Genomic DNA, 24,239 nt, shown 5'->3' with positions numbered 1-24,239 from the left:
AGTCGGTATGTATTTTGTGGATGATAATCAGCTGGTTGGCATCTCATTTTTAAATACATGGACCGAATTATCAGCTAAGGTTGCTCTAGAAGAACATTCATTAATTTTGTCTCTGTCAATACTGTGCTCTCCACCTTCCCCAGAACAGCTGAAAGTGAGATAGTTAGACGGGCTAAGTCTGTCTGTTTTCACAATATGCCCCAAACAAATTCTGTCTTTGCTTTGAACATAAATCTTGGAGAATAAATATTCTAATATAAGCAGAGTGAAAAACAGCAGATGTTGAGTGTGAAAGAGAGAGATGGGGGAATGAATGAGGTATAGAAATTTGGGACATTGTCAAGGAAGAGGGACAAGTGGAAAGCTGGAGAGGTAGAAACCTTCAGAGGGAAAGATGGAAACAGAGATTGAGGATATGAGAGGGATTGGGAAAGAAAGAACTTGCATTTATATAGTGCCTTCCACAACCTCAGGATGTCCCAAAGCGCTTTTTAGCCAATGATATTTTTGAAGTGTAGTTACTGTTGTAAGGTAGGAAACGCGGCAGCCAATTTGCGCACAGCAAGGTCCCACAAACAGTAATGTGATAATGACCGGATAATCCTTTTTTTAGTGATGGTTTGAGGGATAAATATTGGCCAGGACACCGAGGAGAACTCCCCTGCTCTTCTTCGAAATAGCGCCATGGGATCTTTTACATCCACCTGAGGGAAGACGGAGTCTCGGTTTAACGTCTCATTCAAAAGACGGCACCTCCGACAGTGCAGCACCCTCTCAGTACTGCATTGGAGTGTTAGTCTAGATTTTGTGCTCTCTGGAGATGGACTTGAACCCACAACCTTCTGAATCAGCAGCGAGAGTGCTACCACTGAGCTACCGCCAACACTATGGGAAGGTGGAGAAATAAGAGAGAGAACGGGGAGGAGAAAGATGGGGTCAGTGGTGGAGATAGAGAAAACTGTAGAGGTGGGTCAGAAACAGTCGATTGACGAGGTGGAGACTTTTATTTAGAAATGTTTCTGTGAGGAAGGCAACGGGGGACCAACTGGTACCGTTGAAAACCTTTCCCATCATTATTTCCTATATTGATATTCTAATAATGGAAATACCCTGTGCAGACATAGCTCTTTGGTTGCTGTCAGGGAATAGTTTCTTTTGAGGTGATTATCAGTCGATAGCACCAATCCTTTGCCCATGGAAATGGATTCTTAATAGTGAAGCATCATCTGACCTTGTATAAATTCATTGCATGAAGGACTGATGTGTGGGCTTATTCCTGAACTCCTGCTGCACGGAAGTACTGGGATAAAAATAAATGAAAGGTATGGATGTGATTGTTGGCAGTTTCGGCCTGTGAGGAAAAATTAAAGGGAAGGATTGAATAAATTGCCCTAAAATGTTTCCAAAAGCAATTTGGCCTACAGTAGACCCTCTGTACGGCTGCATTTGAGTCTCATAGAGTAAACTTTAAGGGTGTGTTACCACAGATGATATTTGTATATTAAGTTTTGTAATAGAGAGGGAGCCAAAAATTTCAAGTGTAAAACTGACCATAATTATATACAGATTGGTGTTAAATTTTCAGCCTTATTTGAAGCCAGCAGGACGGCTGGGCAAGAAATGGAAATAGGAACATAGGAGCGGGAGTAGGCCATTTAGCCCTTCGTGCTTTTTCTGCCATTCAATGAGATCATGGCTGATTTGTGACCTAACTTCACATACCTGCCTTAGCCCCATATCCCTTAGTACGTTTGGTTAACAAAAATCTATCAATCTCAGATTTAAAATTAACAATTGAGCTAGCATCCACTGTCCTTTGTGGAAGAGAGTTCCAAACTTCTACCACCCTTTGCGTGTAGAAGCGTTTCCTAACTTCACTCCTGAAAGTCCTGGCTCTAATCTTTAGGCTATGTCCCCTAGTCCTAGACTCCCCAACCAGTGGAAATAGTTTCTCTCTATCTATCCTATCAATTCCCCTTAACATCTTGAAAACTTGGATCAAATCACCCTCTAATCTTCTAAATTCCAAGGAATACAACCTTAGTTTGTGTAATCTCGCCTCGTAATTTAACCCTTGGAGTCCAGGTTTCATTCTAGCAAATCTATGCTGCACTCCCTCCAAGGCCAATGTGTCCTTCCTAAGGTGCGGTGCCCAGAACTGAACACAATTCAGTCACATCACAAGAAATTGTCACGCCATGAGAAAATTATGGATGAGGAAGGCCATTTGGCCCATTTTAGTTCATCCGTCCAGAATGACCCTAAAGTTCCCCCATTGTGGCATCCAATTGTTTCTGTGGGAGGGGGCAAGAGCAAAAAATGGTGGGTGATCGTTTAAATAAGGACAATAGATTCCCTGATGGTTCATCGAGTAGTTGTTTTACCCCACTCCGAGCAGGAAGGTTGCAAGTTCAATCTCTGATGTCCTGGGCCAAAGTTTATCCCTCAACCAACACCTAAGAACACAAGATTTGGTTATTATCACATTGCTGTTTGTGTGACCTTGCAGTGTGCAAATTGGCTGCCGCGTTTCCTACATTACAACAATACATAGTACTTCATGGGCTGTAAAACACTTTGGGACGCCCTGAGGTCATGAAAGGTGCTATATAAACGTTCTTTCTTTACCAAAGTGCCCTGATTCTCTATCCACCTCTTTCACGACATAGCACCTCTCGTTTGTGCCTGCGAGCAAACGGAAATGTATTCCAGTTGCTGTCGCATAAACACGCACCTGATCCAAGCACAAACCAAACTGACAAGATTCCTCCAGAGACATCAGAGCCTACGAGACCTTCACTAGCTGTGTCACTATATTTTTCCCTCCAAGTGAAGTATTGAGTGAGGCAATAAAACAAGTTGTGGATGAGAATTCCTAATTGGTTATTTTTATCTGCAAGTGACAGAATCCCCGATCCCAGCAGAATGTCACTTAGCAAAGTCATGGTGTTTTTAATGAGAATATATAAACTGCAATTCTTTGATAAAATACTGTCCCCAGGCCTTCCCCCCCCACCCCCCCTCAGTTTTATCTTCTCATCTGCTGAAGGCACTGACTTCGTTCTGGGTTATGGTTTTTTGGCACCCTTCCAGTACATGCCAATTAGCCATTCTTCATGCACAAGTGCAAATAGGCTATATGACTAGGAAGGGTCATTACAACTGAGCCTGATCCTGCCCTTGCTTGCCAGCCAAGCATGCACAGTTCCCAGGAGGGTCTTTGAATGGCGATCTGGAGCAGGAACTGGCTACTCTTTCCCTTTCCTAACCCAACAGTAGAGGACTAGAATACATGGGGGTAGAAGTTAAGCTACAGCTACACAAAGCCCTGGTTAGACTACACCTGGAGTACTGTTCAGTTCTGGGCACCGCACCTTAGGAAGGATATATTGGCCTTGGAGGGAGTGCAGTGTAACGTAGATTTACTAGAATGATACCTGAACTCCAAGGGTTAATTTACGAGGAGAGATTACACAAAGAAGGGTTGTGTTCCCTGGAATTTAGAAGATTAAGGGATGATGTGATCCAAGTTTTCAAGATATTAAGGGGAACTGATAGGGTAGATAGAGAGAAACTATTTCCGCTGGTTGGAGAACCTAGGACTATTGGATACAGCCTAAAAATTAGAGCCAGGACTTTCAGGAGTGAAGTTAGAAAACACTTCTACACGCAAATGGTGGTAGAAGTTTGGAATTCTCTTTCGCAAATGGCTGTTGATGCCAGCTCAATTGTTAATTTTAAATCTGAAATTGATAGATTTTTGTTAACCAAACGTAGTAAGGGATTTGGGGCATTGAATGGTGGAACAGGCTCGAGGGACTAAATGACCTATCCCTGTTTCTATGTTTCTATGTTCCAAGGGAGTCAATTGTAGCATCCCTATCATTGCTCTTACGGAAATCAGTCACTGTTGTAATGTAGGAGACGCGGCTGCCAGTTTGTGCACAGCAAGGTCCCACAAACAGCAATGTGATAATGACCAGATAATCTGTTTTAGTGATCTTGGTAAAGACTCAATTCATCTCGCGTCCTGATGCTTTTAGTCCTTAAAACAACAGATTTGTGACCACGACGCTCTGAAATCATCACTACCCTCTTGGTCTGGAGATTCAGAAGACAGTGCGGAAAAAAACTTCTCAGAGCAATTTCACATATTGAGAGTAGATGGTTATAGGTGCGCCCCTGAGGTCATGAGCTATCCATGTTATCCTTTTTGTTTAGAAAAAGTTGTAGTTTTTAAACGGTACTGAATCTTGTGGGCTTTAAAAGTGATGTCGATCATAGATCTCCAGGGGAGCTGGTATACCACTCACTGTTACTATCTAATTCATAATTAATGAACGACTTGCTTTACATAGTGCCTTTAATGCAGTAAAATGTCCCATGGCACCTCACAGGAGCGTTATCAAACAAACTTAGATACCAAGCCACATGAGATATTATGACAGGTGACCAAAAGCTTGGTTTTAAGGAGAGTCTTAAAGGAGGAACAGGAGGTGGAGAGGTTTAGGGAGGGAATTCCAGAGCTTAGGGCCTAGGAAACAGAAGGCACGGTTGCCAGTGCTGGAGTATGAAAATCGGAGGTGCACAGAGTGCACAGGGATCTCGGAGGATTGCGGGGCTGGAGGAGGTTACAGAGATAGGCGAGGTCATGGAGGGATTTGAAAACAAGGCTGAGAGTTTTAAAATTAATTAATTGTTGTCAGGGCCCACTAAGCTAGAGAGAGAGAGAGTGTATGTGTCTGAGATTCGCAAGCATTTAATTTCATAATACAACAGTGTTGCATTGACATCTACTGCCAAATTTATTAAAGGAGGATTTTGATGAGGGAAAGAAGCCATGAGTTTTACCTGCTGCATTGACTCTCAAAAGCAACGCAGTGATAATTCTGGTTGAAAGCAAGTTGTTGTGTTTACAAAACAACGGGAATAGTTTTTTTTTTCCATACTTCTGTTCGAGGAGGGCTCAGCGATGCCTTTCAGCACAGCTCAAGTCTTCAAACCAGTAAGAGAAGATTATTTTCAACCACAATTCATGATGAGTGAGACCAGAGGGGAAATCTGTGTGACATTGGTTATGCTCATGGAGGAACTATTGGGTGCTGGAAAAGTTCTGCAGGATTGGAAGCAATCTAATGTAGTGACTTTATTCCGATCTGACCGAGGCAACGACCAGTCCATTAACCATACATCAATAACAGGAAAAATGAACAAACTTGTCATGTTGTGGACTGGTGGAAGAATGTAATAAGAAACAGTATTGATTTACAAAAGGGAAGTTCTCGTATGACAAACCTTTTTATTTATGTGAATGTGTTACACAGTGGAGCCCTCTATGATTTTTAATTGAACTTGGCACACACAAAACGTTGCTAATTAAACTGAAAGCCACATGAATCCAAGTAGAATCTGGTCACTAAATTGGAGGTGGAGGGAATTCATGGGAGCAGGAATGCCAGAATGGGTGTAGATGTTGAGTGAATCCTATAGGGACCTGTTATTTTTAATCTATAACACTACCCTGGATATTAAAACAAAATGTAAGCTTGTTTAATTTGCTGATGACAACAGGGAGAGCAATGAGGACAGAGGTAGCAGCAAACGGTTTACAGAATAACTTGTCCCCACTGTGCGATTGGACAGACAAACTGCAGATTCATCATTGAATGTAAAGCATTTCATCGTGGTTGGAAAAAACAGCATCTTAAATATATAATAAATGGGATTGGATTGACAGTAAGGAACTGGGACTGATGGCTGACTCATCATTTCCAATGTCTGGGCAATGTGGCAAAGCAATATTTAAAAAAAAAACAGAACGCTAGCATGTACAAGAGTAAAGTCTCTGAAAAGCTTTACAGTGGTCGATTTTTGCTTTGGAGTATTGTGTTCAAAATTAATCCTGAGTGTAAAGGGGTTGTGTTATGAGAGAAGATTAGAAACATTTAAGCTGTACAGTCTAGAAAGGAGGTACCTTATTGATGTATATAGAATATTAAATGATGTAGATAAGGTAAACCGGAATATTATTTGCAATGCGCTAGGGAAACTGGAGTAGAGGAGATAGTTTTAAGGAAGAACTTCACTCCTATGAGTGATAAATGTTTGGAATAATCTGCCAGGTGGGATAGCAAAGCCAGAAAAATTGGGAATAGTCAAAAAGAGGTTGTTTACTATAATGGGAGACACGGGCTATTGTAGAGCCGATCTCAATGGGCCAAACAACCATTTCTCAGCCTTAATTTTTCTTGTATTCTTATGTTTCCTCACTTGAGCCAGTAAATGAAAAGCATGAAATCAGGTTGATCAAATGTTTTGTGGCTGAAACCTGTGGTGGTGGGGGTGGGGAGAAAGAGGGGAAGAAAAGTACTGGGGTGGAAAAAACTGGAGGGTCAGATTTGAACCCATATTAAAAAAATCTCTTGTGGCCCCCCCTCATAAGTTAGAAGATGCATTGTTTTATAAGGACAGGAAGACTACACAATGCAAAACATAATGTCGTATTCTGCAGCTAAAGAGTAGATGTGTGCTTTTGCACGTTGCATTTACTCTGCATTTTTTGAGTGCTTGTGTTCATTACAGGTCAGAGTGCAGAACAGAAAATCCCAGCTTTGTTTGTGGGGTAATCAATCAAGAGGCTGTAAACATTCCGGCTCTGGTATTAGTGTGATGCTGAAATTCGCATTAGACAGTGTGTGACATCTGGAGTGTAACTCTAGTTTAATCTGGTATACAGCCTACTGATAATCCAGTCAATTTTTCCATTAAAAAAATTTGAATTATCCAATAATTTTAAATTAAGCAATGCTAATAACACAGCAACGTGCTAAAAATTGAATTAGCAGATACTTTGAATTAAGAGTAGACTGTTGGTGCCCCTCTAATCTGCCATATATACACTTTACTAATCTCTGCAAAATACTGCAGATTCAGGAAACCTGAAATAAAAACAGAAAATGCTGGAAATGCTCGGCAGGTCAGGCAGCATCTGTGGAGAAAGAAATCGCGTTAATATTTCAGGAAATGATGAAAGGTCATCGACCTGAAACGTTAACTCTGTTTCTCTCTCCACAGATGCTGCCTGACCTGCCGAGTGTTTCCAGTATTTTCAGTTTTTATCTCTAACCTCTGCTCTGTTTCAAACACAGAATTTATTTAAATTAATTTTTATACCCTGCCGAGCTTTTGCCCCATAACAGAAAATTATTTTCGGTAAGTGATTCATTTTTTAGATGTTGAACTAATTTTTTGTTTCTGAGACAACCACGTGGTATGATTTTTGTTTTGAGAAATGATCGACTCAGTCGATCATTTCTCAAAACAAATATCATATCATGTGGTTGTCTCAGACTGAGATGCATTTCATTTAGTTTACGGGTCACCTGGTCAATTGGAGCTTACCCTCCTGTGGAGGCTGGGTTCAGCGGGATAAGGTAACGGTTGGATCGTTTACACTGTCAACACTGAGCTATGTAAGGAAGCTGTGTACTAAATCAAGTTAGTTTACAGTGTAAACACTGTGTAGTGTAGGGGCTGGGTACTAAATCAAAATAGATTACAGTACAAGCTCAGTGTGGCTGTCCAGATGGTTCAGTGCATGAATATCCTCTGTGGTGAGGTACTGAGCCACGCAGACTGGAAGACCCAGGTTTAATCCCATCCCTTTGCTGATTTCAGCCAGGAAAAGGGTGGGAACATTATGGTTGGATTCAGTGCCCTTAGGCAAGGGAGGGGAGAACCCAACCACTGTTCCTGCTCGAGTTAACTATAACGAGAAAGAAATACTTGCATTTATATAGCGCCTTTCACGGCCTCGGGACGTCCAAAGCGCTTTACAGCCAATTAAGTACTTTTTGAAGAGTAGCCACTGTTGTAATGTAGGAAACGTGGCAGCCAATTTGCACACAGTAAGGTCCCACAAACAGCAATGTGATAATGCCCAGATAATCTGTTTTAGGAGTTGGTTGAGGGATAAATATTGGCCAGGACGCCAGGGTGAACACCCCCGCCCTTCTGCGAATAGTGCCAAGGGATCTTTTACATCCACCAGAGAGGGCAGACAGGGCCTCGGTTTAACGTCTCATCCGGATGACGGCACCTACGGCAGTGCAGCACTCCCTCAGTACTGCACTGGGAATGTCAGCCTTGGGTCACGGGCTCAAGTCTCTGGAGTGGGTCTCGAACCCACAAGCAGGAGTCTCTGGACTCTTGTCTCTGAGTCAGAGACTCCTGCTGGAAAAGTCCATGTGGATGTCACATGAGGACATAATGTGACGCTGATACATTTGACTAACCTGCTCGCACTCGCTGTCCAAGCTCACACAACATGGAGAGGCTGCTCGGGTGAGGTAGAGAAGGATCTTAGCTGCGATGGGGCAATAACTTGACGTAACTGCATTCAGAGGGGGAGGGGAAATTGCAGTGTAATTAGTGCAACATTGTGGCATACAGTCATAAACAAGCTAATTAAATTAACATCCATCGGTTTTGGGGGGAAAAAAGTGAACAAAGAAAATAATGAATGAATGAAATAAAATTAAGAAAATGCTGGAAATCCACAACAGGTTAGTCGACAACTGAAAGGAGAAAAGATGATGTCTTGGGTGCATACCCTTCATCAGACTAAAGGCTAAAAGATAAACTGGCATTTTAGTGAGGTTTGCCCACCTGAAATTTTATAATTTGTCTTTGCTCCTTAGAGTTGTGATGATCTGGAATGCGCTGCCTGCAAGGGTGGTGGGAGAAGATTCAACAGTAGCATTCAAAAGGGAATTGGATGTATACTTGAAAAGGATAAAATCTGCAGGGCTATGGGGAAAGAGCAGGGAAGTGGGACTAATTGGATTGCTCGTTCAAAGAGCAGGCACGATGGGCCGAATGGCTTCCTTCTGTGCTGTAAGATTGGATGATTCTAAGATGCTGACGGACCTAGCATTTTCTATTGTTTTGTTAATGGGTGAAAGCTTATGTGGATGAAAAGAATTGGAACATTCATAATTTAAATTAATGCCTTCAATTGACAATTATGGAATATGCTGGAAAAGCAGGAAAGGGCAATGCTGAGGCCATGGTGTTTTACATTTTCAGTTTGAACCTTTCCAGGCAGCTGTTGTTGCAGGCAGGTGACCCACTTTGTCACTCGAGGTAAACGTGATGGCGTGTTGGTATTATAACTCTTCTACAGCTCCCAGCAGTAGGCTTCCAAGCAACATTGATATAAATCGGGCCTTGGGGCAGGCTACCCGTCGGGCCTTGGGGCAGGCTACCCATCGAACGTGTCATCTGGGGAAGACATACAGCACAGGGGAAACTCAAGCAAGAAAGAAAGAAGGCACAAAATAGCTTCATTTAAAAAAAAATCTATCTCCTTTTGACCGCCTGCTCGAAAGTGCACATATGTCTGCCTCAAATGAGGACGGTTTTACTAGGTTTTGATGTCCTTCACGGATGAACAGCCTTCAGATGTTCACTATCCAGCTGCACACATGAAGACTGATCTTTGGCATCCGTGGGATTGGACCGCAATGTGAACCAGGGCCTTCGAGAGGCCAGAATGGGAGAAAATCGGTAGTGGGGGGGGGGGGGGGAGGGAGGGAGGAGTTTAACAAAAAGAACAGGAGGCCTGTCCTGATTTATTCAAGGAAAGCTCTTGAGACATTTATCTGAGTTCTCTGTCTAATCACGTTATAAGGTCTATCTCCCAAACCGATTATATCGCGTTCTGTGCACGATGTGATTTAGACGAAGGATAATCAGTGAATGGATTAAAATGATTTTGTAAAGAGCAGATGGTTTAGGATGAAATGTGTTATAGAAAATGTGTTTTTAGGAAGGTGAGACTTTGCTTATGCTTCAGTAATCCCTCTTCTCGGTCTTTAATCTGGTTTTTAATTAATTCCGCCCCCCTGGCCTCTCGCTCTTAACCTTCCTGTTGAATGTAGAAACTGTTACTGTGACCTGCCCAAAGATAGGTTTCCCCCCCAAACCCCCCAGCCCCTTCTTGTTTCTTGATATGTGTGCCTTACATAAACACTGGTTAGGCCTCAGCTAGAATATTGTCTTTTAGGAAGACTGTCAAGGCCTTCGGGAGGGTGCAGAAGAGATTTACTAGAACGTTGCCAGGGATGAGGGACTTCAGTTACGTGGAGAGACTGCAGAAGCTGGGGTTGCTCTCCTTTAGAGCAGAGCAGAGAAGGTTAAGGGGAGATTTAATAGAGGTGTTCAAAATCATGAAGGGTTTTGATGAGAGTAAATAAGGAGAAACTGTTTCCAGTGGCAGAAGGGTCGCTGACCAGAGGACACAGATTTAATGCAATCGGCAAAAGTGCCAGAGGCAGCGAGGTAATGACCTGGAACGCGCTGCCTGAAAGCGTGGGGTGGAAGTAGATTTAATAGTAACTTTCAAAAGAGAATTGGATAAATACTTGAAGGGGAAAAATTTACAGGATTGTGGGGAAAAAACAGTGGACTAATTGGACAGCTCTTTCAAAGAGCTGGCACAGGCACGATGGGCCAAATGGCCGCCTCCTGTGCTGTAACTTCTATGATACTATGATGATAATGGAGATACGTGTGTGTGTGAGGTGACACTATTGGACTCCACTCTGTTTTGTCCTCCACAGTCAGACAATGTCTGGAAAATCTGGGCCGAGTGCCAGACTCAATCGACATTATTTTAATGGCTGTGTTAACCCTTTAAAAAGAAATGATTTACCACCAGTGTTGTAATGACGCCAGTCGGAAGACCTAGGTTTTGTTGTCCAGGACCGCGCATCAGCCGTGGCCGTTTGGGCCAAGTACTCTTCAGCTGTAAACCAGCGAGTGAGCGCACACCATGAGGAGAGGAGGGGAAAAAAAGAACCTGCATTTATATAGCATCATTCACTACCTCGGGACGTCCCAAAGCACTTCACAACCAGTGAAGTACTTTTGAAGCGTAGTCGCTGTTCTAATGTAGGAAATGGGTCAGCCAGTTTGCGCACAACAAGGTCCCACAGACAGCAATGAGATCAACAACCAGATGCACTTTTTTTTTTAAGTGACGTTGGTTGAGGGATAAATGTTGGACAGGAAACAAAGAGAATGCTCTACTCTTTGAATGGTGGGATCTTTTATGTTCACCCAAAAGAGCAGACAGGGGCCTCTGTTTAATATCTCATCCGAAGGACGGCACTTCCGACAGTGCAGCACTCCCTCAGCACAGTACTGAAGTGTCAGCCATGGTTGTGTGCCCGAGTCTCTCTGGAGTGGGACTTGAACCCACAACCTTCTGACTCAAAGGTGAGAATACTACTAATGAGCAAGGCTGATGCCTATAAGTATTCATTTTATCAAATGTTCCCTCTTATTCTTCTTCTTGCCCTGTTTCTCATCTATATGGGTGAGCAGGTGGAAACAGTGCTCCTTTAGAACTGCCATAGATTTTTTCGTTCCCCTCAAAACTTTAAGTATCACAGTGCCTCATCACATCCTTCAGACATCTCAAAGTACTTCACAGCCAATTTACTTTTAAAGTGTAGTCACCTATTTTGTAAGCAAAGTGTAGCAGCCAATTTGTACACAGCTAGGATCTACAAACAAAATGATTGACCAGTTAATCAGTTTTTGGTGGTGTTAGTTAAGGGGAGGAATGTTGGCCAGGTCACCGGGAGAACTCCCTGCTCATCCTTCAGTAGTGGAATGGGATCTTTTACATTCATCTGAGCAGGCAGGCAGGGCCTCGGTATAACATCACATCCAAAAAATAATGCCTGTGAAAATGCCCTTCTGAATGCCAGTTTATGCCAAATTGAGGGTAGGGTTGTGCTCTGGGTCATGCCCATTAGGAACTGGGTTTAAGCTCCCCGAATGGACTTCATTTAGGATACTGACAATCATCAGAAATAGAGGGAGAGGAAACTTTCATCCCACTGGTCTAGGCTGAATTTGGCCCCAGGTCTCCGAGCAGGTTAACCCACTGTCTCACCCAGTGCCCATACAGGTTTTAGACCTGACTTGAGCATGGTGTTCAATTTGCTTTTGCATGCAACTTGAGTTTCTCCTTAATCCTGCTTACATATTTAAAAAGAATACAAATCCCAGCTCTAGATCCTTAGAATTCTCCATCTGTTCCCAGTGATTATCTGATCCTCCAACATGTCCATCTGTTTAAATCCCTGGACCACTCCAGATTTTGGAATGCGTGCTCATTATTTTCAAATGAAACCAATTATGCTAACTATATTTCAGTTCCCTTAATGTGAGCTTGACCCATCGTCAATCAAATGGACACCATCCTCAGTTCCTGATTGTCAATTGTCATCTCTGAATGCTGACTCGACGTGTGCTGTTTTTTTGAAGACAAAATTCTGTCTGCTTTCCTCATCAAATGGGGTAGTTCCCTCCCTAAACCTCCCCACTTTCCTCTCCTCCTTTTTAAGATGCTTCTTAAAACCTACTTCTATGACCAAGCTTTTGGCCACCTGTCTTAATATCTCCACATGTGGCTCGGTGTCAAATTTTGTTTGATTACGCTCCTGTGAAGCGCCTTGGGACATTTTACTACATTGGAGTCGCTATATAAACGCAAGTTGTTGTAGTTAGTTTTCTTCACTATTTCAAAGACGCATTCAAGTAGCAATAACATTATTTATGTCTGATGATCGATTTTCTGCAAACTCTACCCGTTATTGCTCAAGTAAGAGAATTATTTCAATTCTAATACTTGCTGTGAATTACCATGCCTGTGCAAGCGTCGATTCAAAATTACTCGGCAGAGTAGAGTCGACTTCTGTTAATTCAAGGTCGTTTTTTTTTAATGCTTAAAATGTTCGATCCAGTATTTCAAATTAAGCAATTGCAATAAAATAGCACTGGAGGCTTTTGTTTTTAAAGAGAGATTCAAATTATTCATTAATTCAAATTAAGTAGTGTGTGCTCTGTGAACTAAAGATTGCTTTGTTGATCGTATTTTCTGTTTGCTGTGTAAAACCTACTTGTTACACTAATCAGTACCTGGACACGGTACTTGACTTGTGCTGTTTTTGTACTTCTGCAGATTTTGGTTGGGATGGAGGAGCTCCAGGACGTTCAGTTGACTGAGATTAAACCACTTCTGACAGATGGGGTAAGGATCTGGTCCATTTGAGTCTACTTTATGTTGCTGGACTAGTAATCTAGAGGCCTGGACTAAAAATCCAGAGAACATGAGTGCAAATCCCACTGCGGCAGTTTGAGAAATTGAATTCAGTTTTTAAAAAAAAAAAATCTGGAAAATAATGTGACCATGAAGCTGTCAAATTGTCATAAAACCTCAGCTGGTTCACTAATGTCTTTTAGGGAAGGAAACTTGCCGTCCTTACCCAGTCTGGGACTATATGCGACTCTCAACTGCCCTCTGGCTTAGCAAGCCACTCTGTCGTATCAAACCTGGGCAACTAGGGATGGGCAATAAATGCCAGCCTTGCCAGTGACACCCACATTCCGAGAATGAAAGTTATCAATAAAAAATTCAGCATTAAATATATGTTTAGTGTATTTGACATTGTCCTCTGTGGATTAATGCTTTCAGGACAGTTAAGTAACAGTTGCACAACAGTTAATAAGCTTATATGCGCCATGTCAAATTATTTAAGAATCATGCCAGTGTATGCAACATGTGAGGTGGAGCTGAGTCTTACAGACAAGGAAGGTCCCCGGTTTAAATCCTAATCAGTACTGAGTTGATCTCGCTCAAAGCAACTACAGGAGGACTATATTTGGCCTCGTGCCCCTGGGCCAGAAAAGCTTCCCAACCTTGCTCACTACGCAGTGAACGTTGCCAGAAAATGGGCATAGAGTGTGGAAGCATTGGGCTTGCCCACGATGCCCTCAGCGGTTGGACAGTGCTGGCAGTCACCGTCTGGCCTTGCATATCAAGAAGGCGCCAGCGGGCTGCCAGTGTATGAGCCAGAATGAGTCATCACCTTTATAAGAGGTGGGAAGGATTCCCTCAGAACCCTGGGGTTGATGTGTATTGAGAAAATAAGTGGAAAAAAATTACTACTTATCACTATTCGGGAAGCAAAATACATACACGTTCGATTTTATAAGGATTACACACAATATTTTCCTTTCTCTTTACATGGGTAAAATGATTGACAAATGCATAGGTGAGACTGGGTAGAGACGTGACTTTGATACTTTGACTTCCTCAAACCGAGGATCGATTCCAGGTCCATCAACTGGGGCCGTTAAAGAGTTTACAAAGTGAAGTGAGATTAAGCTCGGTCATTTCACCCCCTGGAGGGAGAACCTGATGGATATCTAACCCACAGTCCACTCGACACACTTCATCATATGTTGATTCAAGAGTAGTCTTGCGGGGGGGGCTCAGAGTAGGTTCCTTGCCTGCCAGCCTCAGAAGTCAGTTTGTGGCACATTGCTTTGGCATGCTTACATTCCCGACACTAAACCGGCAATGCCAGTGAAGCCTCAAAGATGAACGGTATAGGGAGTGGAAAAGGAAAAAAAAAGTTATCACTATCCTTTGAATGTTCTGCTCTCCCAATCTACAAAGCTGGACATTCTACCTCTTAACCTCTCCATTCAGACTGCCTATGTTTTTGTGACCAGGACTGATCCCTGAGTTATGCTGCTGGCCACAGCTGCCCAAATAAAGACCCTCCCATTAATTGAACCCTGAATCCTATTATTTAGCCAATTGGTTATCCAGTTTCCAAGATCATCCTGAAAGCCAAAACTTTTGGAATAATGTGTAGGTCCCTTGTAAGGCATCGTATCAGATAGCGTTTGAAAGTCAGGCGCCTGGAATTTCCGCAGTGGATCTCCCGTTTTAGTGCCGTAAGATTGGCAGAACCCCTGGAGAAATGGGGTAAACAGCTAAAAAAAAAAAAAATGGTTTTCCGTCAAAGTTACGGTGGGAAGACCCCGACACAAATTCTCTCCCCAAAAGTCCAATATTCACTATATTGTCCTCTGCCAATAAGTCTGTTCTGTCCTGAAATGATCTTAGTAAGCATGTTATGCTTTTTTATGTACTTTTTGGCTTGGAATTACTGTCTTCACTCTCTCTCTAACTAATTTTGATTTGCTCCCTTTATGATGTATACTACAATGGTTTTCCTACTACGGATAGCAAGCTAACAGGTCTATGGTTCTCGGGGTTATGCTTCTGACCTTTCTAAAAAGAACATCTAATTACTTACCAGGCATCTGGTTTCACCCTTTTGTATTAGCGAACTATGAAAAATTTCAGCTACGGTTTCCCCATTTCCTTAAGTGTTCTTGAGCACTTTTATGTGATAAAACTGAATCTGATGACAAACGAGCAACTCCCTGCTATCAGGGAATAAAAGAGCACTGACCGAGAATGTTTCCGTGGCAACGAAGACCCGCATTTTCGTGCGGGTTGTGAACTGCTGTTGGAATCTCTGCCTCTGCTTCCTGTATACAGCGCTGGAAAAGTAAAGGGAGGAGCAGGGAAGTGAGAAGACCAGTGTGGCACGGGTTTACTTGACCTGGCACAGCAACCTCTGAGAGCCTCTTGAATGTGTTCCATTCGGCCTGGTGTTTGACGAATATTCCAGCAGTCCAGTTTTCAGTGTCTTGCCTTGTAAGTATGGGGACACATCTACTTTCCATAAAGCTTCCCAGAAGAGGCTTAACATCACTTTGTTCAGTGAAAACTGGATTTACAAAAATTTACAAATATCCACTTTTTTTTTCCCCTCCCATTGTCGCTTCTCTTTTGGGACTGCACTTGTCAGTTTTGAAATTGATCTTCCACTTCTGTATGGAAAATATATTCATATTATTACTGTCTTCAAATTATTTTGTGTTTTTTTTTAACTCTGTTGTTATATTTTCCCTCACTTATCATCCCCATTTTAACTTCTTGGCTTTTATAATCAGCTTTTTTGAAAACCACTGCATTCATCAAAGCACAGTAACATTTTCAGGCAGGAGGTGACCATCTAACCTACACATCCAACTTCCCTCAAGATGACCTTGACGGATTACTGATTCTAATAACTCTGAATTCCATTTGCTGACTGGAACTTGTCTAGTCCTTCCCTGAGCCCTTACCACCTTGTTTCTCTGCCTTAGCTTGTAGTCTGTTCCATGTTTTTATCACTCTTTTTTACTGAACAGAACGCCTACCCTTCCCATTTTCCTTTGTCCTTAATTTGAAACTTTCGCCCCTTGCTCTTAAATTTTGTACGTGGCAGAAAAAAATACCCAAGTGCAATTTCTCCAAACTTCTCATAATCTTAAATACTTCTGTCGAATCACTCCTCAATCTTCTCTTTTCAAGAGGGCATATCACAGGGAGCAGAGCTGACCCTCTTCTGATCGCGCTGTCCACTTGGTTCTGGAACTTAGCAGCTCTCTTCTGCGTTCCCTCCGACAACTTAATATTCTTTTCAAAATAGGGAGATCAAAGCTACACAGAGTGCTCCTGATATCTAGAGTATCACACCCAGGCCTGATAACGTTTTAGAATTGAGGGGTTTTGATAGAGTAAATATGGAGAAACTGTTTCCACTGGCAGGAGGGTCGGTAACCAGAGGACAAAGATGTAAGATAATTGGCAAAAGATCCAGAGGGGCGATGAGGAGAATTATTTTTTTTTTACGCAGCGAGTTGTTGTGATCTGGAATGCGCTGCCTGAAAGGGCGGTGGAAGCAGATTCAATAATAACTTTCAAATGGGAATTGGATAAATAATTGAAAAGGAAAAATTTGCAGGGCTATGGGGAAAGAGTAGAGGAGTGGGACTAATTGGATGGCTCTTTTTATAAAAAAAAAGCCAGCACGGGTACAACGGGCCAAATGGCCTCCTGTGCTATGATTCTAATTGGCACTATCAATTTATAACTTACTCCCCAAGCTGTACATCCCAATGTTCTGTTCACTTTCCTAACTGCTTGTGAACACTGCTAGCGGCCCAAACCCCATGATCTTGTTCCTGGTGGAAGCACATTTTCATTTAGTACAAAATGCACAATATCCTTTCCTTTGCTAAATCGCATAATTTTCCACATCTCTACCCACAGATGCAGCTACTCTAGGTCCTTTTGGATTTGTGCAACTTGATAATCGTCATTAGCCACTGATTCCGATTTGTCATCTGTAAATTTACGACCTCTGGACATATTTCCATTTACAAAGATTATAAACAATAATGGTCCCAACACTGCCTCCCTCTGGAACATCACTCATGACCAGCTACCATCCAGATAACTGCCCCAACCTCAATTAGTCTATTAACTATTGGTTCAACCTGTACAACAGTATTAACAACAGCAACTTGCATTTATATAGCGCTTTTAAGATAGTAAAACAACTCAAGGTGCTTCACAGGAGCGTAATCAGACAAAAATTAACCCCATGCCAAAGGAGGAGACATTAGGAAGGGTGACTAAAAGCTTGGTCAAAGAGTAGGTGTTAAGCAGCATCCTAAAGGAGGGGGAGAGAGGTTTGGGGAGGGAATGCCAGAGCTTAGGGCCTGGACAGCTGAAGGCACGGCCGCCAGTGGTGGGGCAAAGGAGGTGAGGGAAGCACAAGAGGTCAGAGTTGGAGGAACACAGAGTTCTTGGAGGGACGTAGGGCTGGAGGAGGTAGCTGAGACCTTCAATTCACTGCCGTTTGAGTGTGCCAATGTCTCAATTATCCACCATCTTGGGCTCACTACTAAATTATGTCTGACCTCTTTCCTTGTTGTAAACTGTTTATTGTTTTCCTCTACTAAACTGAGGAGGAAAATAGTCGACCATAATTATAGTGCTTTCATCAACTAAACTAAAAATAGAACCAGACTTTTTGTATGAAGGTCAGAAACTAAAAAATATTAAAATTTGTGATGAGACTAAGATTAAAATTAAAAACACTGATCAGTCCACAACTTTTGGAACAAAACTGACTAATAAAGTCTCAATTGTCATTTAAGTCTCAGTTTATTTCTCAACACTTCTTGTGAGGTGCGAAAAAATGGTTGATATTGTTTTGAAACATAATCTGTTAAAATTCTTAAGGCTAGAATGAAAATAAGGAATGAAAAATGTGATTTTTGACTAAAACATTTCTCCCCCCCCCCCCCAGACTAAAACTAAAATATGACTTAAAAATTGGGAACATAAGACTAGACTCCACCTTCTTGTAAGTATAGTGATCCTGAAACTCAAGGTCCAGCAATGAGACCAAACCTAAGATTTACATTACTTCTGAACGAAAACAATTCTGGTAAACAAACAGGGGTCTTAGATCCTCCTATATCCTGTTTTTGGTGTCTATGCGTGACTTTGAGTTAAATTCCAGTCTATGCTCTTTTAATGTAGCTGTTAGCCTGTTTGTTGAAGTTACCACACAGAGGGGATTAAACCCTACTGTGTCAGGAGCAGGCCTTGACATTAGTTCCGTGAACTTGCCTGTTCCATTCCATCATGCAAATTAACATGATTAAATGCCCTGCTATTATCAACCTCCCTTCCTCTAATGTACTTTCTATTCAAATAATTTCACATTAATTCCTCCTCCTAACTGTAATCGGTCATAATTCTGATTATTAGGTGCCTTTCTTTCCTCAGTCACAAATGGACTCAGCTCTTCGAATCTGAAGTTAAATCTACTCCCTCGTCAACTTTCAGATCCTCCTTTACCAGCAGTGCTGCTCCTGCCCCTCCCCCCATTTCATCTCCTATCTCTTTTAAATATTTTAAGCCGAGCTGTTTGAAATGTGTTCTTATCCTCCAATTTACCTAAGGCCAGTTATATCTCTTAACACCCATGATCCTCCAGTGCCTTGCTCCTTATACTGGCTGGGTATTCTATGGCGAATCGCCCACCTCCTGACTCCCCAAAGCCTCTCCATCACCTACAAGGCACAAGTCAGGAGTGTGATGGAATACCCGCCACTTGCCTGGCTGGGAGCAGCTCCAGCAACACTCAAGAAGTTCGACACTATCTAGGGAAAAGCAGTCCACTTGATCGGCAGCCCATCCACTGGCTTAAACATTCACTCCCTCCACCACCGGCGCACCGTGGCTGCAGTGTGTACTATCTACAGGATGTATTGCAGCAACTTGCAAAGGGTGCTTAAACAGCGCCTCCCAAACCTGTGACCTCCACCATCTAGAAGGACATGGGCAGCAGGTACACCATCACCTCCAAGTTACATACTATCCCGACTTGGACATATATCGGGAGTTCCTTCATCGTTGCTGGGTCAAAATTCTGGAACTCCCTGCCTAGCAGCATTATGGGAGCACCTTCACCATATGTACTGTAGCGGATCATAACCACCTTCTCGAGGGGCATCCAGGGATGGGCAATAAATGCCGGCCTTACGAGCGACGCCCACACCCCGAGAATGAATTTTTAAAAAAAACTTGCAATAGTAGCTGCATTTCCCCATTAATTACTTGATGTTTTGCTATCTCCTCTGATCACAATTCAGCTCCAGTGGGGACTGCTCTCCTATGGCGCCAGCTCTACGTGTAACCTGTGCGGTGTTTGACATAACAGTGCTGTTGCCAACAGTGGCTAGAAAAACATTCCATTCCTTAGCATTCACTTCTATTACCTTGGAGACCTGAGGGAAGGGAACTGCTGAGAGCAACAAGAAGGCTTGGCCATTTGGCCTGTCCAACGTGGTCCTTTCAGAAGCCATGTGCAGAATATTCTACCCCAAACATAATCTCCAACGGGAAAGTTCAAAACAAATACTCCCTGGTTCCAAAAGATAATGGAGCAAAAACTCCATGATTTTCTTGCATCCTCGCATCTCTTTTCCTCAGCTTTGGCCTGCTGGCTTCCCTAGATATGTCTCCACTCCTACCACCACCAATTGCCCCTTTGCTGCCGTATGCGGAGTACTGGTTACGTCCTTTGTGGGTTTGAAATGAGATAGAGAGAGAGAGAGAGATGGTGTGAATCAAGCGGGACTTGATTGGAAATCTAAGCTGCTGCGAAAGCTTTACTGGCCTCGCTGTCATCGCGTATTGCTGTCATCTCTTGGGCAGCTTGAATTAATCCTCAGTGACGTTTCCGCATCCCTCATCCCTGCACCGAGAAATGACCATGTAACGGGAATGATTAATCCCCCCCGTAGAGGAATCTTCATGTTAGGATCAAAACCTCGACCGGATAAAGACACGATGAACCCATCTGCAGCCTCCTTCATCTCTGCTGAGCTGGCCAAGAGAAAGCCAAGAAACCTCGGAGAGGGGTCTGGCAACATTTAATAGGCATCAGTGCAGCACTGTGGGCGATGCAGGTTGATTGATGGATTGTGTTTACTGTCAGCGATGTGAACAGTCCAAAGTTATATTTTATTTTTTCATCTCTCAAATCAGTATTATCGCTGCTCTTTGTGTTTAAGTGTCAGCCGCGGCTCAGTTGGCAGCGCTCTTTGCTCTGAGTCAGAAGGTTGTGGGTTCAAGTCCCACTCCAGAGATCTGAGCACGTAATCTAGGCTGACTGACACTTTAGTGCAGTACCGAGGGAGTGTTGCACTGTTGGAGGTGTTGTCTTTCGGATGAGGTGTCTGTCCTTTCAGGTGGACGTAAAAGATCTCGTGGCACTCTTCAAAGAAGAGCAGGGGACTTCTCCCGGTGTCCTGGCCAACATTTATCTCTCAACCAACATCACTAAAAATAGATTGTGTGGTCATTTATCTCATTGCTGTTTGTGGGATCTCGCTGTGTGCAACTTGGCTGCTGCGTTTCCCACATTATAACAGAAACTACATTTCGAAAGTACTTTTGCTGTAAAGTGCTTTGGAACATCCTGAGGCTGTGAAAGGCAGCAGAGAAATGCAAGTTCTTTTCCTTCCTTCTATATTTCTGTCCCCCTTTATTTCCGTTCTTCTTTATTTCCATCCTTCCCTCTTTCTACAGTACAGTATTTCCTTGTGATGTTCTGAAAAATGTTTTTTTTATCTCCTCCCTCTGGGTGGGGAGGTGCCTGGTCTTACCTCAACAGAGTAGTTGATATTAGGAACTCACTGAGTGAGGAGCCACATACATGAAGCACTCTGTGTTGCAGGTCTAGTGCTCTGCACCTAAACTTTTAATCCCCATTTTCTCCTATCCTGCCCTGAAGGTGTTGACTTTTGCTGGGATATAGTTCCTCACCCAAGTGGCCATTCTTCACGTGAGAGTCCAGACAGTGAGTGTCCATGTGCTATTTTGATCATGAAGCATATCACAGTCAAACCTGATTCAGTCCTCATCTGATATCTGCACATTTTCCAGTAGGAGTCACTGGGTAGCAATAGGAGAACTGGAACCTGGGCTGAGTTGGTTTTTTTTTCTCCCTTTCTAGAGGAGCCCTGACTGCTGGAAAAATCACGTTCACACGAACACCCTCGCTGTAAGCAGTGGGGATTGTACTGGGATTTAGCTCTCCCAGTGGCTCAGTGGATTAGACCCTACGCAGAGCTGAGCCATATAGACCTGGAAGGGGCCAGCTTTGATCCCCAGTCTGTGCTGAATTAGCTGATCTCGTGGGGGCTACAGTTTGCTCCAGTGCAGCTGGATCAAAAAGGGAAAAATCGAGTGGTGGATCCTGCCTCTAATCACCATCCGGTGACCCCCATTGAAAGTGTGGAATGAGGTGAGGACAGCATTAGGTTGGCCCATGATGCACCCCCTATCAATTACAGGTACGGTAGCATGGTGGTTATGCTACTGGACTAGTGATCTAGAGGCCTGGACTAATCAGCAAGAGAATGTGAGTTCAAATCCCACCATGGCAATTTGAGAGTTCAGCTTAAAAAAGAAAGCTGGATATAAAAGGGTTGGTATCAGTAAAAGTGGCCGTGAAGCTGTTGGCTTGTCGCAAAATCCCAACCGGTTCACTAATATCCTTCAGGGAAGGAAACCTGCAGTCCTTACCCAGTCCGGCCTATATGTGACTCCAGTCACACACCAACGTGGTTGACTCTTAACTACCCTCTGAAGTGGCCGGTTGTATCGAAGCTGGGCAATTAGGGATGGGCAATAAATGCCGGCCTTGCCAGCGACGCCCACATCCCGAGAATAAATTTTGAAAAAAGTATTTTCACATCGGCTGATGTCCCTCGCTGCTAAGGCTTACGTTTGACCATGAGCCACTGGGTGAGGTACCAGAGAACAAGTGGTGCCCCATCTAGCCTGGAGGGGAAGTGGAGAAAATTGACAGAAAAAATAGCGAGAAGGAAAACATAAATAATTTTAACAGCAAATAAGAATTTAGTTCATTTAATTCTTTCTGCTTGAAGTCCGTGTCATTTTCACTTGAGGTTCGACATGTTCTTCCTCTTTCAACACTTGATTTAATTAAAAATAGTGACAAAAAATTGACCTTTTCCTGCATCACGTTTGAGGTGTTGTAGAAGCTTTTATAACACGGAGAGGCCTGCTTCACTGGCAGGGTGCCACTGCTGACGGACGTTGTTAGGTTAACATCTCCTGCAGTCCCAATGACTTCAAACACTGATGAGCAGCGAGAACTGTTAACAGGTTGGTAATTAATCGAGTTATTGATAGCTGCCCTTTTCCTTTCTCTCTCTTCACAGAACTCTGCAAGAAACTTCCAGGATTTCGACTGTCAGGTGAGTCGTGTCCATGTCCTCCTGAAGTTTTTGGGAAGACTCTTGTGGAATTCAGTGGGGGGGTGGGGGAGTTGCTGCTCCGTTGTGTGACATTTTATTCCGTTGTTGGAAGGACAATGTACAGAGGACTCGAGTTCAACCTATTGGTTGCTGGGGTGGAGAGAATGGGAGGCAGGAAGAGGTGTGCAGAATTCAGAAGAAATGGTTGAGAAGATCTCCCAATCGGTGAAAGCATTGCTCAGTGTGAATCTGAACCTTGCAGGCCAGGAATATTGCAGGCTTAACCCCCCGGGTCTGTGTTAAGTTAGCGGATCTCTGGGCAGCGGTACGGATGCTGCGGTTGGTTTTCGCAAATCTGGACATCGAAGGGGAAATGTTGGCTCCTGGTCGACGTCCAGTGACCCTTGCAGAAAAACACACGCACTGTCTACTCCCGATGATTCAAAGTCGTTTTTTTGAGCTAAAAATAATTTGAATTATCCAATAATTTGAATAAGGCAACGTAAATAACATGACTTGGCGCTTAAAAATAATTTGAACTGTCAGCTAATTTGAATTAAGCGACTTTGAATTAAGAGTAGACTGTACGTGGACAGGATCTGGCTTGTTTGTGATGCCACCCATGGAAAAATAGCCTGCAGACATACGCTGTCTAGACTGAGGTGAAGAATAACGATTGGTCTGTGTTTTGAATCTCTCTATTTGGGTTTGTGCCTCTCGGTTTGCATTTTTAATCTTGGCTGTGACATCAGGGTGGGTTATATGATCTATCTCTCCCTCTCCCCACTGGGGGAAATGGGTTAGCCCAGGTCACTTTGGTGTACCTGGTTGTAGAACAGCACAGGGCTCTGGTCATCTGCACATTTTCCCTTCACCCTGCCAGAAATGGCGTTTGATCCAGAGCATGGAGAAGTGGAAAGAAATCTAAAGCGGAGAAGCTCTAAAGCGTTAAAATATCAGTTAGTGTGCTGTACATTTTCCGTTGTGTTTACCTTGCAACTTACTGTATCCGGTGTGGCTCAGTGAGTTGCACTGTCTACTCTGAGTCAGAAGGTTGTGGATTCAAGTCCCACTCCAGAGCCTTTTTTTTTTATTCGTTCATGGGATGTGGGCGCCGCTGGCGAGGCCGGCATTTATTGCCCATCCCTAATTGCCCTTGAGAAGGTGGTGGTGAGCCGCCTCCTTGAACCGCTGCAGTCCGTGTGGTGAAGGTTCTCCCACAGTGCTGTTAGGAAGGGAGTTCCAGGATTTTGACCCAACGACGATGAAGGAACGGCGATATATATTTCCAAGTCAGGATGGTGTGTGACTTGGAGGGGAACGTGCAGGTGGTGTTGTTCCCATATGCTTGCTGCCCTTGTCCTTCTAGGTGGAAGAGGTCGCGGGTTTGGGAGGTGCTGTCGAAGAAGCCTTGGCGAGTAGCTGCAGTGCATCCTGTGGATGGTACACACTGCAGCCACGGTGCGCGGCGGTGAAGGGAGTGAATGTTTAGGGTGGTGGATGGGGTGCCAATCAAGCAGGCTGCTTTGTCCTGGATGGTGTTGAGCATCTTGAGTGTTGTTGGAGCTGCACTCATCCAAGCAAGTGGAGAGTATTCCATCACACTCCTGACTTGTGCCTTGTAGGTGGTGGAAAGGCTTGGGGAGTCAGGAGGTGAGTCACCCACC

The 24,239-nt window shown here is 43.4% G+C and overlaps 1 protein-coding gene across 4 annotated transcripts in view; it reads left to right on the top strand.

The window, feature by feature from the left end:
• The window catches only part of LOC137335146 (protein NDRG3-like), an 86,435-nt gene that overhangs the window by 11,320 nt on the left and 50,876 nt on the right, over positions 1 to 24,239 (top strand). For all 4 annotated transcript variants that reach the window (XM_068000281.1, XM_068000282.1, XM_068000280.1 and 1 more), the window contains exons 2-3: positions 13,037 to 13,105; positions 22,537 to 22,572. In XM_068000281.1, the coding sequence (XP_067856382.1) occupies positions 13,049 to 13,105; positions 22,537 to 22,572 (93 nt within the window). In that variant the 5' untranslated portion in view covers positions 13,037 to 13,048. The remainder of the gene's footprint in view (positions 1 to 13,036; positions 13,106 to 22,536; positions 22,573 to 24,239) is intronic.

The sequence above is a fragment of the Heptranchias perlo genome, chromosome 19, assembly GCF_035084215.1.
Source record: "Heptranchias perlo isolate sHepPer1 chromosome 19, sHepPer1.hap1, whole genome shotgun sequence".
NCBI classification, from domain to species: Eukaryota; Metazoa; Chordata; class Chondrichthyes; order Hexanchiformes; family Hexanchidae; genus Heptranchias; species Heptranchias perlo.
Note: the sequence above shows the minus strand (reverse complement) of the source record. Positions and strands in the feature narration are given on the sequence as shown.